Genomic DNA, 17,130 nt, shown 5'->3' with positions numbered 1-17,130 from the left:
GTTTCTTTGGCTGTAGGTCATGAGTAATATTGGTGGAAATTGCAGTCACACTGATATTTGCTTCTTCAATATCAAATGATCATTATCTTCGAATAGGTCTGTAGCTTAGGTTCTTCAACATGCCAACCCTGCTATTACACAGGCCTGCTCATATAATATCATCACTTAAGGGTATTGAGCCCTTCAATTCACTGATATTCAGCACTATATGCCCTTCGTCCGTGGAGTTACACACACTCGCCGTTGCTCCCGCTTTGGGGAAGTCGTCAAATTTACGATCTCTGATGTCTAAATCAAGCTCCTGGTCTAATAATCCGAGAAGATCGAGTGGCTACAGCACGTCGCAATAAGCATTACAGCATCACCGTTACAAACGACCGTTTTCTGCGCACTATTTGCCGAACCCAATGTTTCTTGATCTTATTCTCTCCGAGCAAAGATGAAAGTAGTATGGACGGGGAGACAAGTGTCAAAAAGTAACCAAATCACCCCTCATACGCATGAAATACCTTAGCCACAATCTGCCACTTGCCATCTACCTTAGCCAGCGACATAAAGTCCGTGTATTCGTTCTCGGGTGCCTGAATGTCCATTTCACATTTGACAACCGCGGTACTTGGTGTCATTCCAATCACGCTCAGATGAGCTGTGAACTTGGGAGCCTCCGTCTGGGAATCCATGTAGTCGTAGATCAACTTCACAGAGCCTTCGCGGAATAGTCCCTCAATATATCCATAAACACTGGCCGTTTCCCGAAAGCCCGTGGAGGTATAGGCCCTGTCTCCTCGCCGCATACCATCCACATATATACTGGCTGCTTCGAGAACTTCATCGTACTGGGTGGCAGGGATAGGCTTGATCTTCTTCGACATAATGAATGCTGTTTATGAGATTTCGGTCAAGGAAATTCTAACCTGGTTTCCATTTCTTGGTTTTGGGATGCATACTTGTTTAATGTCGTTTTGAAAAATCACGTCCAATCTAGAGTCTCGAGATAGTCTATTACCTCGGCAAGGAAGTTCTTAGGATATGCGGACGAGAAAAGACAGGAAGATGGCATGTATTAATAGGTCCCTCCCCCTTCCCCTCCCCGCCGGGGAGGGGGCTTCCTATGATTTGATTCGACGTATTGTGGAACATCATTGTCATTTACTGCTGCACTGTGCAGTTTTGCTGCAAACTATGGACAGCTCGAGAAATTTGTGTCCTATCATGCAAATGGACAAGGGCATATATTACGAGACCATCAGTCTCCGACTACCCTGTTCGAGCAAGCCTTGTTTGGGCTCAACTCCGGGATTCTGAGTATATTGAGTATATCTTGCGAGATCATCAGGCACAGGCCAATTTTCGATGAGACCTCGTAGCTGTTACACATTTTAGATCATTACCGATGTACCACGCCCTACCACTCCTCAATGTAGCCAAGCTGCAAGATTCTGAGTACAAGATGCCTGGGTTTCAATGGTTTTGAGGTCGCCGAAAACAAGTCATGTCAACAATTACTAGTACTTGTGGACAGAAAAAGAAAGAAAATAACCCCTTGCTCGCCTGTGTTAGTGGGGACATGTGATCTTCTTCTCATTTGATTTCTGGTTTTTAAGGAAACAAACTATTGGTACAACAGTAGCTAAGGATACTTCACTTCCTACCAAATGATCCATGCTGCATTTTCTTCCGACATTGGCCGTGAGTACCATCCAAAGGAATGACGATACTCGTGCTTGGTGGGCGCGGAAAGACCTCTATTCGCCTAGCCTCGCTTCTCGATAACGCCAACATACAGTTTCTACTGGCCTCCCGTACCCGGTCAAACACCTGTCTTTACACGCAATGCTATTTTGACTGGGATGATGAGAGCACATACGGCAATCCGTTCCACCAGACGCTTGTAAATGGCTTAGGACAGATCTCTGCCGCTTACATTGTTGCACCTCCCGTTCTCGACATCGTCCCGCACGTCATCAAGTTCATTGATTTTGCGCGGACTAAGACTATAAAGCGCATCGTATTCGTCAGTGCAAGTATCCTCGAAAAGGGTGGGGAGCAAATGGGCCAGGTTCACGAATATCTTGATTCGTTGAGCGGAGAACTAGAATGGACTGTATTGAGGCCTACCTGGTTTATGGGTATGTTGAACTAGAATATGACTTGCTTCATGGTTTGCTTATCTACTCGGCTAGAAAATTTCTCTGAGGATCCGCGGTTTACAGAGACGATAAAAACGAAGAGAATTATCTACACTTCAGCAGGGAATGGCAAGATTCCCTTCGTGTCCGTCGATGATATAGCCCGAGTGGCTTTCCGGAGCCTGACAGACAAGAAGGCTCATAATACAGATCATGTTCTTCTGGGACCACAATCTATCTCGCATGATCAGGTTAGCCTGGCCCAATTTTTGCTCTGTCAGGATTTGTAGAAATTGGTTTGCTAATGCAGTATAACACTCAAGGTCGCCGAGATTCTAACCCAGACAATGGGTTTCAAAGTCACCCACATCAACCTTCCGCCCAAGGACCTTGTACGGCACCTTGTTGAAGATTTGGGCATGGATACTGAATGGGCACAGATGACAGCAGATATGGACGACTCTATTATCAAGCCGGGCTTGGAGGACCGACTGAATCACGCTATCAAGAATGTGACCGGCGTGCCGCCACGGACATTCCGAGAGTTTTGTCAGACTAGCAGGAATGTCTGGATTTAGGAAGGAAAAGATAGTTGTCTCGGTAGATCCCGTTCGAAGTTATTCGCTGTTATGTAACTATCGCTTTTCTCATGTATCAAACCGGGCATACCAGCAAACTGTCATTGTCTTTCGAAAGCCTGTCATTCCCATGTAAACGGGGAGTTTATGTTGTCACCCTAGAGTATAATTCACTCTGAGTTGGAATATTTAGTGGAGTTTCTAGTGACGTCGACATTTTGTTTCAAGGCTATGGGCTCGTGCACAGATGATTTATCGAGCTGGTTCTACGAGCAAGCACATACTGGGCTCGTCATGAAATTGAACGAGAATTTCGGAAATTCGTTCTACTTGGTACTACTGTCCCTCAATGAATATGATATGGCGATTGATGTTTTTTCATATATGAAATGACAACATCCAAGGAGATTGAGACTGTCAGGTTTCACGAAGCAGACTGGACTTTCTCTCTACCTGTGTGGCGGCTTTTGACTCGCATTTTAATCTCCGGGTTCGGGACGGCCACGCCTAGGCCGTGTAGCATAAGAGGATGGTTATCATGATTCACAAGTTCCATGTCGTAATCCATCAGCATTTTGCTGAGAATGGTCTGGCAAACTCTCAACCCTATCAGGCGTCCAGGACAGGTCAAAGTACCTATGGCGAATGGCAGCCACGTTTTGGAGGGCGTAGTAGTGTCGCGGATATCACAGATTCCCGAAGCAGGATCAATGAAGCGGTATCCGTCAAATGTGTGAGGGTCAGGATATATATCGGGATCCAACATAGCCCATCGACTAGGCAATGCGATTTTACTGCCAGGTTCGAGAGTTAATCCCAATGAGGGAAGATGGAGCGGTTCAATCACCAGTCGCCCGCTTGTCACTGTTCAAATATTTGTCAACAGATTTGGCGTAACTCAGCGAGCCTGGATAGTCAGCTCACATGTAGATGGTGGGTTGACACGCAGGGTCTCTCTAGTAAAGCTCTCTAGCTTTGGGGTGTGTTTGAAAGTATCAAAGCTCCATTCCCCCTTGGAAAGTTCCACGGCTGCTTCGAGTTCTTCTCGCAGAGGAGTGACATATTTTGGCCTCAACATGACCTCAAAGAGCATTATGGCAGCAAACATCCAGATAGGTCCTGAGAATTCAAAGCAGATCATCAGAGTATGCTCCGAAATGAGATCGGCCAACTTATTCTTTTCCTTCTCTCCGCTATACGAATTGATAATGTTTTTTTTGTAGGCTAGGTGTATCATAGAATCAAGATAGAAAATTTCGCTGCCTGCTGTCGTGCTTGTCTGTTTCTGATCAATTTTCTCCATTCTACGTCGAATCTCGGGAACCAGGATCCCTTTGAGGGCCGCGATGCTTGAATTTAGTGTGCGAGTACTGTGCGAGAAGCGTCGCACAAATGGTCTCAGGAGAAACGGATATTTCATCTGTGTGCCGACTCGTCCCTCAAGATTCTCAGAATATGACATCAGATGCTGGAGAAGCCTTGGGTCCTTTCCGATTCCGTCATTGAAGACGACGAGTAGGGCAAGAGATGAAGCCAACTCGATGACCATATCGGTCACCTTGATTTCTCTCCAATCTTGATTTTGTCTATTAGCTGACGATCACAATAGTATAGATCATGATGATCCTATGCTTACCATTCTCAACTTGGCTGGGAAACATGCGGATGAGATATCCATCCACTTCTTGAATAATGCGATGTTCAACTTGCTCTGCGTAGGTGAGATTGGTTAATAACCGTATCATTTGAGCCTCCAGCAAGACAGCCACCCGCTACTTACTTATAACACCACTTCGATTACACGCAAGCACTGCCTGAGATGCGATTTGCCATGTCATGTCAAAGTTGATGTCGTGCAATAGAAATTCCTAGGAAAAAAGGACAAAATTGGTTTTTTTTTCCAGACTCAGTCTCAAAAGGCTAGCACCTACACCGGTCATGAGAGCCGTCCAACTTAGGCGTTCTCTAGGGAGATTGGCCCATTCATCGCACGATTGAGGTGGAAGTACAATAAAAGAACCTGAACCGTTGAGGTTGGGGATAGCAAAAGGCTTGCCTTTTTTGGTGTACTGCCGCAGTATCAATTAGTTCCCACCGGTATAATGCGGAGAGATATTTTTATTTTCAGCAAGCTAACCTTCTGATATGCTCGAGCAATTTCTCCGTCGAAGTCACGATCAGGGTTTATCCATTCTAACCATGGACCAAAAAAGCTTTCTTGAAGTATATACGGGATTTTTCCCACGCCTCTTCTCTTCTTCCAGCTGAGGACGCAGTCTGGAATTATAAACAGAGAGCATACGCATGCAATCATAGATACCAATCCTAGGATGGGGTTTGAAGGTATGGACTCTGCCACCGTCACGATGAACGACATCATTTTGGAGGTTCCGCCAGTGGGTGCTGATACCATTTCTGCAGTAGCAGAGAAGAGGATAGTTTTGTTTATGATTTATAGTATCACCTCCTATTGGAGTCGGTAGTGGCTTTTAAGTGTCACCGAGAGCCGAATAATTTTTGCCTGCATATGTTTACAGAGAGTGGCAAATTACACATGCTCTAATCTTAGTGAGCAAGGCGGAGGCAACCAACCAGCCGATCACAGCGAACACCGAAAGCAATAGCATGGTTGGCAGATATCATTAGCAGCTCCCAATGAAGCGCAAAAACGTCAGTTTCTTACCGTCAGTGCCAATAGACGGTGGCACCAACAACCTCGAGCTGAATATGTACAACGGCACTTTCCGCAAGGGGTAGAATTGCTCAACAGCGAAGAGTCTTCATGAACATCACCAATCAAAATGGCAAGAACTCTTTATGTCAATGTGCTTCACAATATTTCATGCACTGTAACGTAATACATGAAAACAATCTATTCATCAAGGAAATTTCAAAATGAAAAGTAAAAAAATAAACCAGCCGTAATCAACCCCATTGCTCCACTGGCCAAGGGCTCTTGCTCTCGCCAAAATAAGCAAATATTCACAATTAATGGGTATGTTTATATGGGTATGAAATCAGCTGATCATCTCTCCAGAATTGAGGTCTTGCGTATTGCCTGGATATTAAATCGAATCCTCCAGTGCTTTGCATGTTTAGACTTGTGAAGTCAGACTCAAAATCATTGCAGTACACGTATACGGCATGGCTCAAGGCAGGTTATTTTGGTATTCTCTCGATGATTGTACATATATGTGCTAATCGATTCGATGCTTTAAAGTTAACGGCGCACACCAAGAAGTGAGTAATTAAGTCATTGGCTTTTGCCAACCGGATCTGACAACCTGTCAGGGAGATGAGCTATACAACGGTATGCACAGCGGTCTCATTCTCTCAAATTTTTTGATACTTGTGCATGGAAAGAGACGTATACACACAACCGTACAGAGAAAGCGTCTAACATCAAGGGGGCCCTAGAGCTCACTCATAGACTCTTTGTATCACTGAATAACGGAAAGCTCCATCGAGCCCCGCTTGGTAGGCCCAAATTTGCACTGGATTTGGGATGCGGGTCGGGCACTTGGACAATCGATTTCGGTAGCTGCTGAATTTCTCGTCGTTATCCAGTAACAATCAGCTAACACTCCCTTAGCAAAAGCGAACCCATCATGTGAAGTAGGACGGTTCCATTGCCATTGTCTTGCTAGTTTCTACTTTCTAAATTATTTGAAGGTAATCGGTATTGATATCAATCCTGGACCATGCCCGAGGTATGTTAAGCTAAAGTTTTATCTGAGTGCATACTAATGCTCCCAGCGACGTTCCAAACTGCAGATTTGTGTCTGGTGACATTCAAAGTGCCTGGACGTGGCTCCCCGAGCAACCAATCGATTTCCTACACATACGAGGCTTGGTTGGTTTTATTCAAAGCTGGTCTGGATTGTTGCGTAAAGCATTGAAGTACATCTTCCACTCATTACTACGGCGGTGGAAAAGCTAACGCACATCTTAAACAGTTGTCTTGCACCAGGAGGCTGGATTGAGATTGCCGATATAAGCTATGTGACATTCAGTGACGATGGTTCACTAGATCAGGCTGACGGACTCCGTCGCTTCGATAAAATGTTCGAGGACACCTTAGCAAGAATGGGCGACAAACTTGAAACCCCTTCACTCCTCGGCCAAATAGTGGCAGACGTTGGTTTTCAAAACACTTCTGTCACGAAGCGCAAACTACCATTTTCCGACTTTTCAGATAACGTTGATATGAAGGAAATCGCGGAATCTTCCGCAATATTTCACAGAATGGATGCAACCATTATCGCAGAAAGAGGATTACAACCTGTGCTCAACCTATCGGCAGAAGAAGTGGAGTCTGTTCTCGCCGATGCACTACGTGACATGGATGAGCCAAAAATCAAGGCGTACAGGCACGGGTAAGTGATTCATGGTTGGTTAAGACTTTAGAGTCGGTTATTATACTAACACCTGATGGTTTTTCTGCCAAAGTTACATCTTTTGGGCCCAAAAGCCGGAAAACTGATGGGAGGTGCGAAGACAAATAAGGGTCATGTAATAGCGACAATGACACGAGATACATGCATTTTAAACAATAGTTTCGTGTTTTTTCAAAGTGAACGTGCTCTACAGGCTTTGTTTCGGAATTAACCTGGGCGTTAATCCTCCATGAGCACACAGGCATGTAGCGGGGTCTCAGCATCAGTTGGCATCGACTAACCTGTTAGGTACCGGACTGACCCCTGCAACCTTTACTTAAGGCACCCAGCTTATAGATGAGCCCTAACCAGAGATTATAGTACCATAAACAGTCATTCCTGTAGTTATCAACAGCGGAATGTGTTTATTTTGGAGAGGATAGATGAAGATTTAAGCTGTTTCTTTCCATTTTAAGGCGGACTCCCCGCCCTTTACGTCAAGATAAACCAATAGGCCGGAATCTAAGCGCCCTCATAAAAGCAGCGGTAGTATAAAATCGAGAGTATTATTCATAAATGCAATGTTATCCAAGTCTGTCTATAAGGCATCTCACTGCGCTAGACCAAAACAGGACGATCTAGAGGGGGTGCAAATGCGAACGTCGTCAGATCGTGGGAGAGGAAGAAAGAAGAAAAACACAACCACATCCCAGAAACCTAGTAAACCTCCAGAACATAGCGCTCCTCATCCTTAAGCTTCTCGATCTCCTTGCGGGTGTCCACCTTCTTGCCATTATTCTTCGCTTCGGTGGCAATAGCCTCCTCCAGCACAGCAGTGACATCGGGAACGGGCCAGGTAGGACCACAGAGGTAGAAAGCGCCCTCCTCGCGCATATAAGCCTGGATGATTTCAGGCAGAGTTTGGCGCATGCGGTCCTGGATATAGATCTTCTCAGGCTGGTCGCGCGAGAAGGCACGACCAAGAAGAGTGATCACGCCGGCCTCCTGATAGGCCTCCCACTCTTCACCGTAGCAGTACTCCTCGCGCTGGTGGCGCGAGCCCATGTACAGGAGGACAGCACCGATCTCCTTGCCCTGGGCCTTCTCGAGGGCGCGGTGCTGCACAAATGCGCGGAACGGCGCCAGGCCTGTGCCCAGACCAGCCATGATCAGCGGCTGCGTCGACTTGGGGGCAGCTTCATCACGCTCGACTTCACGCTGACGGTGATCGGGGCGCCAACTTGCAGTCGGCTTAGGTAGCGGGTTGCCATACCGAAGCGGTCGCGGCCGTTGGGGTCGACCCAGTTCACAGCGACGATCATCAGCGCCACCGTGGTCGGGGTCACCTTTTGGCACGAGGCGATGGAGTACTCGCGACGCTTGAGCGGGCCGACGATGCGGACGATTTCGTGGAATTCTGGGTGCGCGGATGGGTACTCCAGCAGGATGTCGGCAAAGGTCACGGTGTCGACTTCGGCGCGGCGCTTGAACTCCACGGCACCGTCGGGCCCGCCGAGGGTTCGGAGGGAGGTCTTCTCTCTCTGTCTGTGGCGAATTCGGCGAGAGCCTCGTAGAATCGCTTGGGTGGGCGGCCGAAGATATCGACGTTCTGGACGAGCGCTTGGTACACCGTCCGGTTTTCCAGCACGGTGGGATCCTCGCGACTTGGGACTTCGACGATGGCGTCGGGGTTTAGCCCATAGAACGCGATGAAGTCCATGATATCCTTGGGGTCGTTCTCTGCGTGGACACCCAGGGCTTCACCGATGTCATAAGTGAGGCCAGAGTCGCCAAGGTCGAATTCGATGTGGAAGATGTTGCGATCATAGGTGGTAGGGGTGAGGCGACGGTTCTCCTTAACGTGCACGGTGAAGGTCTTGGTGGCCAGGTCAGGGCGGAGAGCGGTCTTGGTGCCGAAAGCCTCCTTGAACGCCAGGCCACGAGCAGCAGTCTCCCAGTCTTTGAGAAGGGTTGAGGGCTCAGTCTCAGCCTTATCAAAGGGCACGAAGCTGTTGATCGAGAGATCTTTGGGAAGCAGAAGGGGTTCATTGGCCTCCTCGGGCTCCTTCCAGGACTCAGGAATCTCGATCTGACGCAGCATCGTGTCAAGATCCTTGGTCACCTTCTCGAGAGCCTCGGCATTGCCGACAATCGATGACAGCTTCTTGGTTCCCAGGGTCTCTTGAGAGGGCAGAGCAACACGGAAGAACGTAGCCTGCAGAATAAGGGCGTCGAGGGACTGATCTTCGGTAACCGAAGGGTCGACAACAAAGAGAGAGATGCCGCGGTGAGCCACAGTTTGCTTGAAGGCGGCCGGCAGCTTCTTCTCCAGATCTTCATCCTTGATACCCGGGGCGCTGATAATGACCTTAGCGTTGTCCTTGACAGAAGCGAGCACATCAACGTCATTAAGCAGCTTGATGTTTCCAACATAAGAAACATCCGCAGCTGTCACGGCATAAGGAGCATCCAGGATCTTGGCACTCTTGCGGATGTCGATGCGAACAGCACCACCCTGCACCAGGTTGTCGTGGATCTTGCTGGCAGTGACATTGCTAGCCGAGTCGGCGGCAAGAGCCTGGCTCAGGGTGCGAGTGGCATCCTCGGAGTCAGAGCTGTCGACATCCCAGAAAGTGTATTCCTGGACGGTAGCGGGGTCCAGCAACTGCAGAGCCGCAGCCTGGTTGGTCTCCGTGTTGACCGGCAGGACGGGCTTGTCAAAGATACGCTGGAATGCAGCAGCGGCTGTGATCAGATCCCAACGCTGGGAGCGAGCGTACTTGATTTCGACGCAGGCCGGAGTATGCTCACGGCCCGTGGCAAACGTCAAAGCGGCAAGCACATCCTCGTAAAGGGCAGAGTGGATTCCCTCCTCCTGAACAGCCTCCTCGTTGACAACTTGGCCAAGAATGCCAACGGTCTTGGCGGACTGAGGGAGAACACGCAGGAACTCCTCCTCGACAAAGGGGCGATAGACACGGACGTTGACGACTCCAACACGGACACCGTCCTTGGCCAACGACCGGGCGACCTGAGCGGTGAGGGCAGCCTCGATAGTGCCAAAGGCCACCAGGACGGAAACAGGCTCCGAATGACCATGGTACTCGAAGGCACCATAGTCGGTTCCAAGTTCGCCATTCAGGGTCTTGAGCAAGTCCAACACTTTGCCCTGGGCATCAAGGTGGCGATTCCGAGAGTCGTTCAGGGTCTTGCGGACAGTCTCGTATGTACGGTTGAGCCCATCCTGATCGAGAACGTCGATAATCCGGGTAGTTTCGCGGCCAACGCGGACACCGTCATAGATATGGATGGAAGGGAGGACAGAGGCAAGGAGCGTCGTGAACAGAGCCATGTGCTGAGACTCATGAGCCGAACCGCTAGAGACAAGACCCAGTCCGAGGTCCTCGGCAAGCGAGAGAGCAGAAGCATAGTCTGATACCAAACCCTCCTCGCCGGCATAGTCGACAGCGGCGACGTGGGCAGCGACGGGGCTGGCTACAGAATAGAGCAGCGAGAGTTGCTCCAGCGCTGCACGCATGTACGGAAGGGTAGCGGAGGAGGCGACGATGCCCTGCGGCACATGGCGCTTCTTCAGATCAAAGTCCTGCGAGAAGAGGTAGCCGAGGGCAATGTTGCCGGCGCCCTGGCGGGTCTCCATGGTCTTGACGACGGGAGACTCTCCGTTGGCATTCGTTTCACGGGCCGCGGACCATTCACGAAGGGCGGCATCCAAGTCGAATGTTTCGGGCGAGTAGGAGAAGATCTTGTCGCTCAACAGGTACGCCACCTGCTGGATCAGCGTCTGGGCTGTGGTATATGTCGGGCCAGACAAGGCCGACAGGGCCGGAGTGGTATGAGCGGCCATTGTGACTGTTTCTTGACTCGACACTGGAGAGTTCCGTATCGATCTCAGCCAGAAAAACACACAATCACAGAGAATGTGGAGAGGAAAAGAGGGGAGCCCGCATTCTCTTCGGCCGGTATAGAAGAAAAATGGCGAGGCTTGCCTCATCCGGCTAGCGCGAATCACGCAATCACGCAATTTCTTATCGATAAACAGCTTTGGTGCCTGAGGCAGTAATCACGTCTTCCGTGCCTGAATGTGTCTGCCTCAGGCATACACTCCACAGAGTTTGTGCCTCAGGCATTGAGCCCCACTCGCATGCAGCACAAGGGAAACCGACCGAGGCTCGGTCAAGTGATGCGGAGAAGTGCAGATGTACATAATAAATATGAGAGCTGCACAATCCATCTTTCTGCATCAACACATCCTCCAGGAACAATGGCCACCAACTCGCCCAATCCCATCCCCTTCTCCGAGCCCCCATACCTACGCGGGCTGCCGTCTCCGTACATCACGCCCGCCCACCGGCAGTTCCAGCAAGCATGCCGCAAGTTCGCCTGGGAGAACCTAATCCAGCATGCGCTCGAGTGGGAGCGCGAGGGGACCGTTCCCGACCACGTCTTCGGCACATTCTGCAAGCATAACATGCTGCTGCCCAACATGCCGGCGCCCTTGCCCGTCGAGTGGTGCAAGAAATTGGGGATCAATGACATCCTGGGTGTCAAGGTGGAGGATTGGGATTATATCTACACAGGCATCTATTGCGATGAGGTGGGTGAATTCCTTTTGATGATGCCAGTGGCTCGAGCTGAAGTATGGTTGTATAGATGGCCCGGTCCGGCCTCTCTGGTCCCGGTGGCTCGTTGAATGCTGGCTTTGCTTTTGGAATCCCGCCGATTGTCAAGTTTGGCAGTCGCCAGCTGCAGGAACGCTTCCTTCCCGATCTCCTGACTGGCAAAAAGCGCGGTTGTATTGCTATCACGGAACCGGAGGCTGGCAGTGATGTGGCCAACATCGTCACGACCGCGACTAAGAGTGCGGACGGCAAACATTACATTATCAATGGAACGAAGAAATGGTATGACACGTCAATATCAAAGTCTGTTCTAGTTTAACTCTCACCAGGATCACCAACGGCATCTGGTCAGACTATGCTACCATGGCCGTACGTACTGGCGGGAAAGGTCCCACCGGCCTCTCGGTGCTAGTGGTGCCTCTGAAGAACCACCCGGGTGTCAACATGCGCCGACTCAAAGTCTCCGGGCAGGTCGCCGGAGGCACGACATACATCGAACTGGACGACGTCAAAGTTCCCGTCGAGAACCTGGTCGGTAAAGAAGGCGATGGCATGCGCATCATCATGACCAACTTCAACCACGAGCGTCTTGTCATCTCTGTTGGCGTCACTCGCTCGGCACGCGTGGCGCTGTCCGCTGCCTTTTCCTACTGCCTCAAGCGCGAGGCCTTTGGCAAGACGCTCATGGACCAGCCTGTTGTTCGGCACCGGCTGGCGAAAGCTGGTGCGGAATTGGAGACGATGTGGGCGTGGGTTGAGCAGATTCTGTATCAGCTGTGTCATCTCTCCAAAGAGGAGAGTGACCGCCAGCTTGGTGGGCTGACGGCGCTGGCGAAGGCCAAGTCCGCCATGGTGCTGAATGAGTGTGCTCAGTGTGCGGTTCTGCTGTTTGGCGGCAACGGTTTCACGAAGACGGGCCAGGGTGAACTTGTTGAAGGTATGTTATTTTTGATCGTGTGGCTTTTTTTTCTTTCTGGTTGCTAATCTTCCACACAGCTATTCTGCGCGATGTCCCTGGGGCACGGATTCCCGGTGGTTCGGAGGATGTTTTGCTGGACCTGTCTGTCCGCCAATTGGTCAAAGTCTACCAGGCTCAGGAGAAGATGCTCTCCCAGAGCTCGAAGATTTGAGCTTTTCCATTATACCCCCCTGAAATGTGTCGATGAGAGATTTCGGCATAAGCATCGTATATAGTCCTCAGATAAACGAATATAGAGATCCAATCCTCTCTGCCCGTTAAATCTCTGCTTTAGACGCTGAACGCATATTTCCGAGGTTAACCTTTGGTGTTTACTCTAAATACCTGATTTTCGGACCGTATGTCCTTGGCAAGGACCGTGACCGCGGACCGTTCGGTGGGGCCGCAGTGAGATAGACTGTTCATTTTCCGAAGAACAGAACTAAACTAATGCTTGCCGAGGTTTGACAGAGCTGGTAATTGTACGTGAGCCGTCCCCAGCAGAGCAGTGCGACATTTGCATCTACCGCACTTTCCCTGCAATTATATATCTTACCATGTTACCGAGCTTCCGAGGTCCAGCATTTGCCTTGCTTTATTATTGATTTAGCAATGAACTTATTTTGAACATCCTGTTTATTTCCCGACCGACTATTCATCCAGCACGATTGAGTGGTTTTCTAGGGACGTTATCGTTGTTCCAACACTGAGTTTATCATGTGGGTCCATGATGCATCGTGCTTGTCTCGACCGCAACCTCTGCCAAGCTCGCTACTCCCCAACCATACCACAACAATAACGTCCTGAACATACATCATGGCTAACGTCGCAATGATCGGCGCCACTGGGATGGTGGTAAGTCCAAACAGTCTCAGCTATCGCACACCCTCGTCCCCCCCTCTCCCCAACCAGCAAGCAACCCCTCGCTTGACCACCACAACAAAGAAAGAGCACCTCCCAGACTTGTTACGATGATACTCACCGATGCAACAGGGCGCCCACATCCTCAACAGCCTCATCGCCAACCCAGCTGTGGCTCGCATCGACACCATCTCCCGCCGCACCCCGCAAGCCGCCGCAGACGCCCCCCAAGCCAAACTCACCACAATCGTCACGAACGAGACCTCCACCTGGGCCAGCCAGCTCGCAGCGCTCACACCCACGCCCGGAATCTTCATCTCGGCCTTCGCCACGACGCGCGGCGCAGCCGGCGGCTTCGAGAACCAGTATAAGATCGAGCACGGGCTGAACATCGAAATGGCCAAGGCCGCGCACGAGGCCGGCTCGAAGGTGTACGTGCTCATCTCCTCCAGCGGCGCGAGCAAGACCTCGTCTATCCCGTACTCCCGGATGAAGGGCGAAATCGAGGAGGATGTCAAGGCGCTGGGCTTTGAGCATACTGTTATCCTGCGCCCCGGGCTGATTGCTGGTACTCGGGAGGAGAGTCGGCCGCTTGAGGCCGCGGCAAGGTTTGTTGCCGGTTGGGCGGGCAAGTTGCATTCTACCTTGAAGGATTCGTGGGCGCAGGAGGCCGATGTTATTGGGCGGGCCGCTGTGAATGCTGGGCTCAAGGCGCTGGAGGGGGATGTGCCTGCTGGCAGTGAGAAGGTCTGGGTGCTGAGTGGGAGTGATATTATCAAGTTGGGTAATGAGTCATCTTAAATTGGTGTTATCCATTGCTTTTTATTGTTTTTGTTTGTCTGGTCTGGTTTATAGCTTCACTACCTCGTTCGGGTTTTCTCCAGTCCCAACGCACAACACCCTGCAGTCCCCCTGCGAGTCGAGAAAGCGGGCAGCCAAGAAGTTTGGCTTCAGTTTTTGAGGAAAATGCCTCGCAGTTCGATATTCCCTTCCTATTCCCAATATGATAATACACATGCCTCATTGTTGTATTCATCTTTCTGCTCTATCTATGAGAAACATGCGTCCCGTCCTCCTTCACCTCAACCTTCCGATTCTTCCTCGTCTGGCCCCGACCACTCGGTCCAGGCTTATCGGCACTCTGCACCGGTCCACCCTCCGTCGGCCCTCTCCACCCACTGACATCTTTATTGGCTGGGCTCATGTCCAGCGGATTCCCCGACTTGCCTTCGTTCTCGTGTTCCTCCCCCGTGGCCCGGAGCTCCGTCTCTGGTGCGGTTTTCGATGGATCGTACGCTGCCGGATGATGGGCAACCTCGCTGTCTGTTCCGGACTTGGTCACTTCCGAGCGCTCGGGATTCAACCGGCTGCGGTCTTCGGTGGCGGACGATGGGTTGTGTTTCTGGTGACGGGGTGTCGTCGTGCTTAGAAAACGTTGCGTCTTCGTTGTCAGGGGCAATGCCTGATGCCTCGTCAAAGCGTAAGTTTGTTGACTGCTGGGGACGATTCTTTTCAACATTGTGAGGTATGGGAGGTTGATTTGCTGGAAAGAGAAAGAAGATGGATTCGAGAGACGGATAGATAATCGATGAGAAGTATTATACCGAGAAGTGTGAATGTCTTGTTCAATGCGGATAGAGCAGTTTAAAGGCTACGTTCAAAGAGTGTCTCTTAAAACCAATGCTCCCCTGCTAATAATGCCCTGTTTCCGGTGTATAAGCGATCTTGAACTTTCGTGTCATTTTGACGTCATGATCCACGCTAACACGGAGTAATCACCAAGGGCGGCTCGGTGGGGCGACAGGCGCCCATAACTAATTAAACAGTGCTAGCTGAGCCGCCAGAGTTTGACTGTTGAACACCAGTACAAATATATGCCAGTACCCGCCATATGTGGCCTGTAGATATCCTGGAAGAATGGAAGATTCTCATTGCACCATCCAATGACTAGACTCTGGGACCCATGAGAAGAACAGCTTCGGCCCGCGACAGTCAGCGTTTAATCGACAGAAGGCTTCTCGAACCATGAAATGGGCTTGGAAATCAGCCTAGAGACCTTCTGTCTGGCCTTTCGAAAACAAGACCGCACTGCGAAAAGCCGACGCGTCGGTAGCCGACCGTCAAAATTTACTGCAAGCTCTGCTTTGAAAATGGGGAAGTATCGTTCGTTATATGACTTTTATCGGCATCTAGGTCGACATATACTTCGAGTCATTTTAACGTCAAATATACGGTTTCAATAGGCCGTGTAAAATGGGTTCAATAAAAGTCAAATGTTTACCAGAACGACGAAAAATAGACCTAACTAAGATCCCTCTCACCAGCAGCACGGAAATGCTCTATAGTAAACATGCTGTCCCGTATCTCTCGAACCATCTCCCCGCAGCGTCGCCGCCTCCTCATACATGTCGATGGCCAAGACATCCATACGATTATCATAGTGCGCAAGTCTTCTTCCCATCGGCTCAGCAATAGCCAAATACCGCTTCTTTAAAATAGCTTTCCGGGCGTCATCCTTGCCGTTCTCATCGACTCTCTGATGCAGGCCAATCTGCGCCTGACGCAGGACCGAATAAAGTTGCTCGAGATTCGGGATCTCGCTTTCATACGCTTCTAAGATATCAACGACACACCTAAGCGTAGACATCGGCATGTTATCAAATATTTTCAACGAGGCCATGCCGTTGATGCTGCTATACTGTAGGAAATGGCGATTCAAAGATCCCAACACCCCATACGAGTTGCCGAAATTCGCTCCTCGAGACAGGGCTTGCAGCCATTCGTAGTGCGAGGGGCCCTCAGTGTCTTTCACTTTGTACAGACCCAGCCAGATAGTCTTCCATAGATGGATGATACGGGTCTCCAGATCTTCACGGGAGAGAGGCGGTGCTGACGATATCGCGTTCGAGCTGTATTCGGGCGGATTGTCTAGGTCGTCAATTGCCTCCAGAAGCGGCCTATTGCCCTGACAAAGACCTAAGGTATGGATTGAGAGGAAACCTTTCTCTGTACTGCGGACTCTCGCACTAGAAGACCATTTGGTGAGCTGTGTTTTGTTGTTTCAAAGGGGTGGGCCGTACTCGCTCCAAGGACTCGGCGGCTTCGATAGGGAGCATAGGTGAAAGAATTCAAGGATCTTGCGCACAATTCTGCGTCCTCGCTGTGTCTTCATTACGATCCTTTGAGATAAAAGAGTTTCACAGATAAGGATGTTGTATAGCTGAAGGGATTGGATGGTCCAACTCAAAGCATCCGTTTCCACGTCCAAGAACTGATCAATGGCACAGTGATTTTTGTGGAACTCTGCTATTTTATCTTCCTGACAGCAATATTTAGGTTGCTGTACTGATATGTTGTAACAATGGCGTCTATCCTTTCTCGGGAGAAGGAATGGTGATCCGAGAACCAGCTTATCACAAAATATGACTCCAGCGCGTCATCAAGAATACTGGTGTCAAGGCTTCTACAATAATAGTTTTCAAGTACATGAAAGTAAGGTTTGCCGAATGGACCTTTTCAACTTGAGATGTGCTTATTATGGGACGCATAATCGGAATTAGGATATCTGTGTATGGAAGGCACAGCACT

At 50.0% G+C, this 17,130-nt stretch overlaps 9 protein-coding genes across 9 annotated transcripts; 4 read left to right on the top strand and 5 right to left on the bottom strand.

Moving 5' to 3' along the window:
• Positions 1-485: 485 nt before the first annotated feature.
• N7510_005786 (uncharacterized protein) lies at positions 486-872 on the bottom strand (the record flags this gene model as incomplete). The annotated part of the gene is made up of 1 exon (XM_056977712.1): positions 486-872. One exon carries the CDS (start codon positions 870-872, stop codon positions 486-488), a length of 387 nt encoding a protein of 128 aa, XP_056833744.1.
• A 783-nt stretch (positions 873-1,655) lies between these two features.
• On the top strand, positions 1,656-2,707 carry fgaFS (festuclavine dehydrogenase easG; the record flags this gene model as incomplete). Its single annotated transcript, XM_056977711.1, has 4 exons — positions 1,656-1,689; positions 1,758-2,129; positions 2,184-2,380; positions 2,453-2,707. The coding sequence occupies 4 exons, from the start codon at positions 1,656-1,658 to the stop codon at positions 2,705-2,707; spliced, it is 858 nt and encodes a 285-aa protein (XP_056833743.1).
• Positions 2,708-3,131: 424 nt separating this feature from the next.
• Positions 3,132-4,545, bottom strand: N7510_005784 (cytochrome P450; the record flags this gene model as incomplete). Its single annotated transcript, XM_056977710.1, has 4 exons — positions 3,132-3,571; positions 3,632-4,282; positions 4,344-4,418; positions 4,488-4,545. The coding sequence occupies 4 exons, from the start codon at positions 4,543-4,545 to the stop codon at positions 3,132-3,134; spliced, it is 1,224 nt and encodes a 407-aa protein (XP_056833742.1).
• A 1,153-nt stretch (positions 4,546-5,698) lies between these two features.
• N7510_005783 (S-adenosyl-L-methionine-dependent methyltransferase) lies at positions 5,699-7,087 on the top strand (the record flags this gene model as incomplete). Its single annotated transcript, XM_056977709.1, has 8 exons — positions 5,699-5,702; positions 5,928-5,947; positions 5,999-6,017; positions 6,095-6,244; positions 6,300-6,322; positions 6,380-6,417; positions 6,464-6,607; positions 6,664-7,087. The coding sequence occupies 8 exons, from the start codon at positions 5,699-5,701 to the stop codon at positions 7,085-7,087; spliced, it is 822 nt and encodes a 273-aa protein (XP_056833741.1).
• A 713-nt stretch (positions 7,088-7,800) lies between these two features.
• On the bottom strand, positions 7,801-10,948 carry N7510_005782 (sulfite reductase subunit alpha; the record flags this gene model as incomplete). Its single annotated transcript, XM_056977708.1, has 3 exons — positions 7,801-8,294; positions 8,357-8,628; positions 8,712-10,948. The coding sequence occupies 3 exons, from the start codon at positions 10,946-10,948 to the stop codon at positions 7,801-7,803; spliced, it is 3,003 nt and encodes a 1,000-aa protein (XP_056833740.1).
• Positions 10,949-11,284: 336 nt separating this feature from the next.
• On the top strand, positions 11,285-12,853 carry N7510_005781 (acyl-CoA dehydrogenase family protein; the record flags this gene model as incomplete). The annotated part of the gene is made up of 4 exons (XM_056977707.1): positions 11,285-11,698; positions 11,755-12,005; positions 12,053-12,660; positions 12,720-12,853. 4 exons carry the CDS (start codon positions 11,285-11,287, stop codon positions 12,851-12,853), a joined length of 1,407 nt encoding a protein of 468 aa, XP_056833739.1.
• Positions 12,854-13,497: 644 nt separating this feature from the next.
• On the top strand, positions 13,498-14,343 carry N7510_005780 (uncharacterized protein; the record flags this gene model as incomplete). Its single annotated transcript, XM_056977706.1, has 2 exons — positions 13,498-13,536; positions 13,675-14,343. The coding sequence occupies 2 exons, from the start codon at positions 13,498-13,500 to the stop codon at positions 14,341-14,343; spliced, it is 708 nt and encodes a 235-aa protein (XP_056833738.1).
• A 244-nt stretch (positions 14,344-14,587) lies between these two features.
• Positions 14,588-15,061, bottom strand: N7510_005779 (uncharacterized protein; the record flags this gene model as incomplete). Its single annotated transcript, XM_056977705.1, has 1 exon — positions 14,588-15,061. One exon carries the CDS (start codon positions 15,059-15,061, stop codon positions 14,588-14,590), a length of 474 nt encoding a protein of 157 aa, XP_056833737.1.
• A 798-nt stretch (positions 15,062-15,859) lies between these two features.
• On the bottom strand, positions 15,860-16,658 carry N7510_005778 (uncharacterized protein; the record flags this gene model as incomplete). Its single annotated transcript, XM_056977704.1, has 2 exons — positions 15,860-16,486; positions 16,623-16,658. 2 exons carry the CDS (start codon positions 16,656-16,658, stop codon positions 15,860-15,862), a joined length of 663 nt encoding a protein of 220 aa, XP_056833736.1.
• Positions 16,659-17,130: the final 472 nt, after the last annotated feature.

This window comes from Penicillium lagena (assembly GCF_028827675.1).
Source record: "Penicillium lagena strain IBT 129212 chromosome Unknown utg000003l_segment0_segment0, whole genome shotgun sequence".
Lineage (NCBI taxonomy): Eukaryota > Fungi > Ascomycota > Eurotiomycetes > Eurotiales > Aspergillaceae > Penicillium > Penicillium lagena.
The sequence above is the reverse complement of the archived record's forward strand: the minus strand, read 5'-3'. Positions and strand labels throughout refer to the sequence as shown.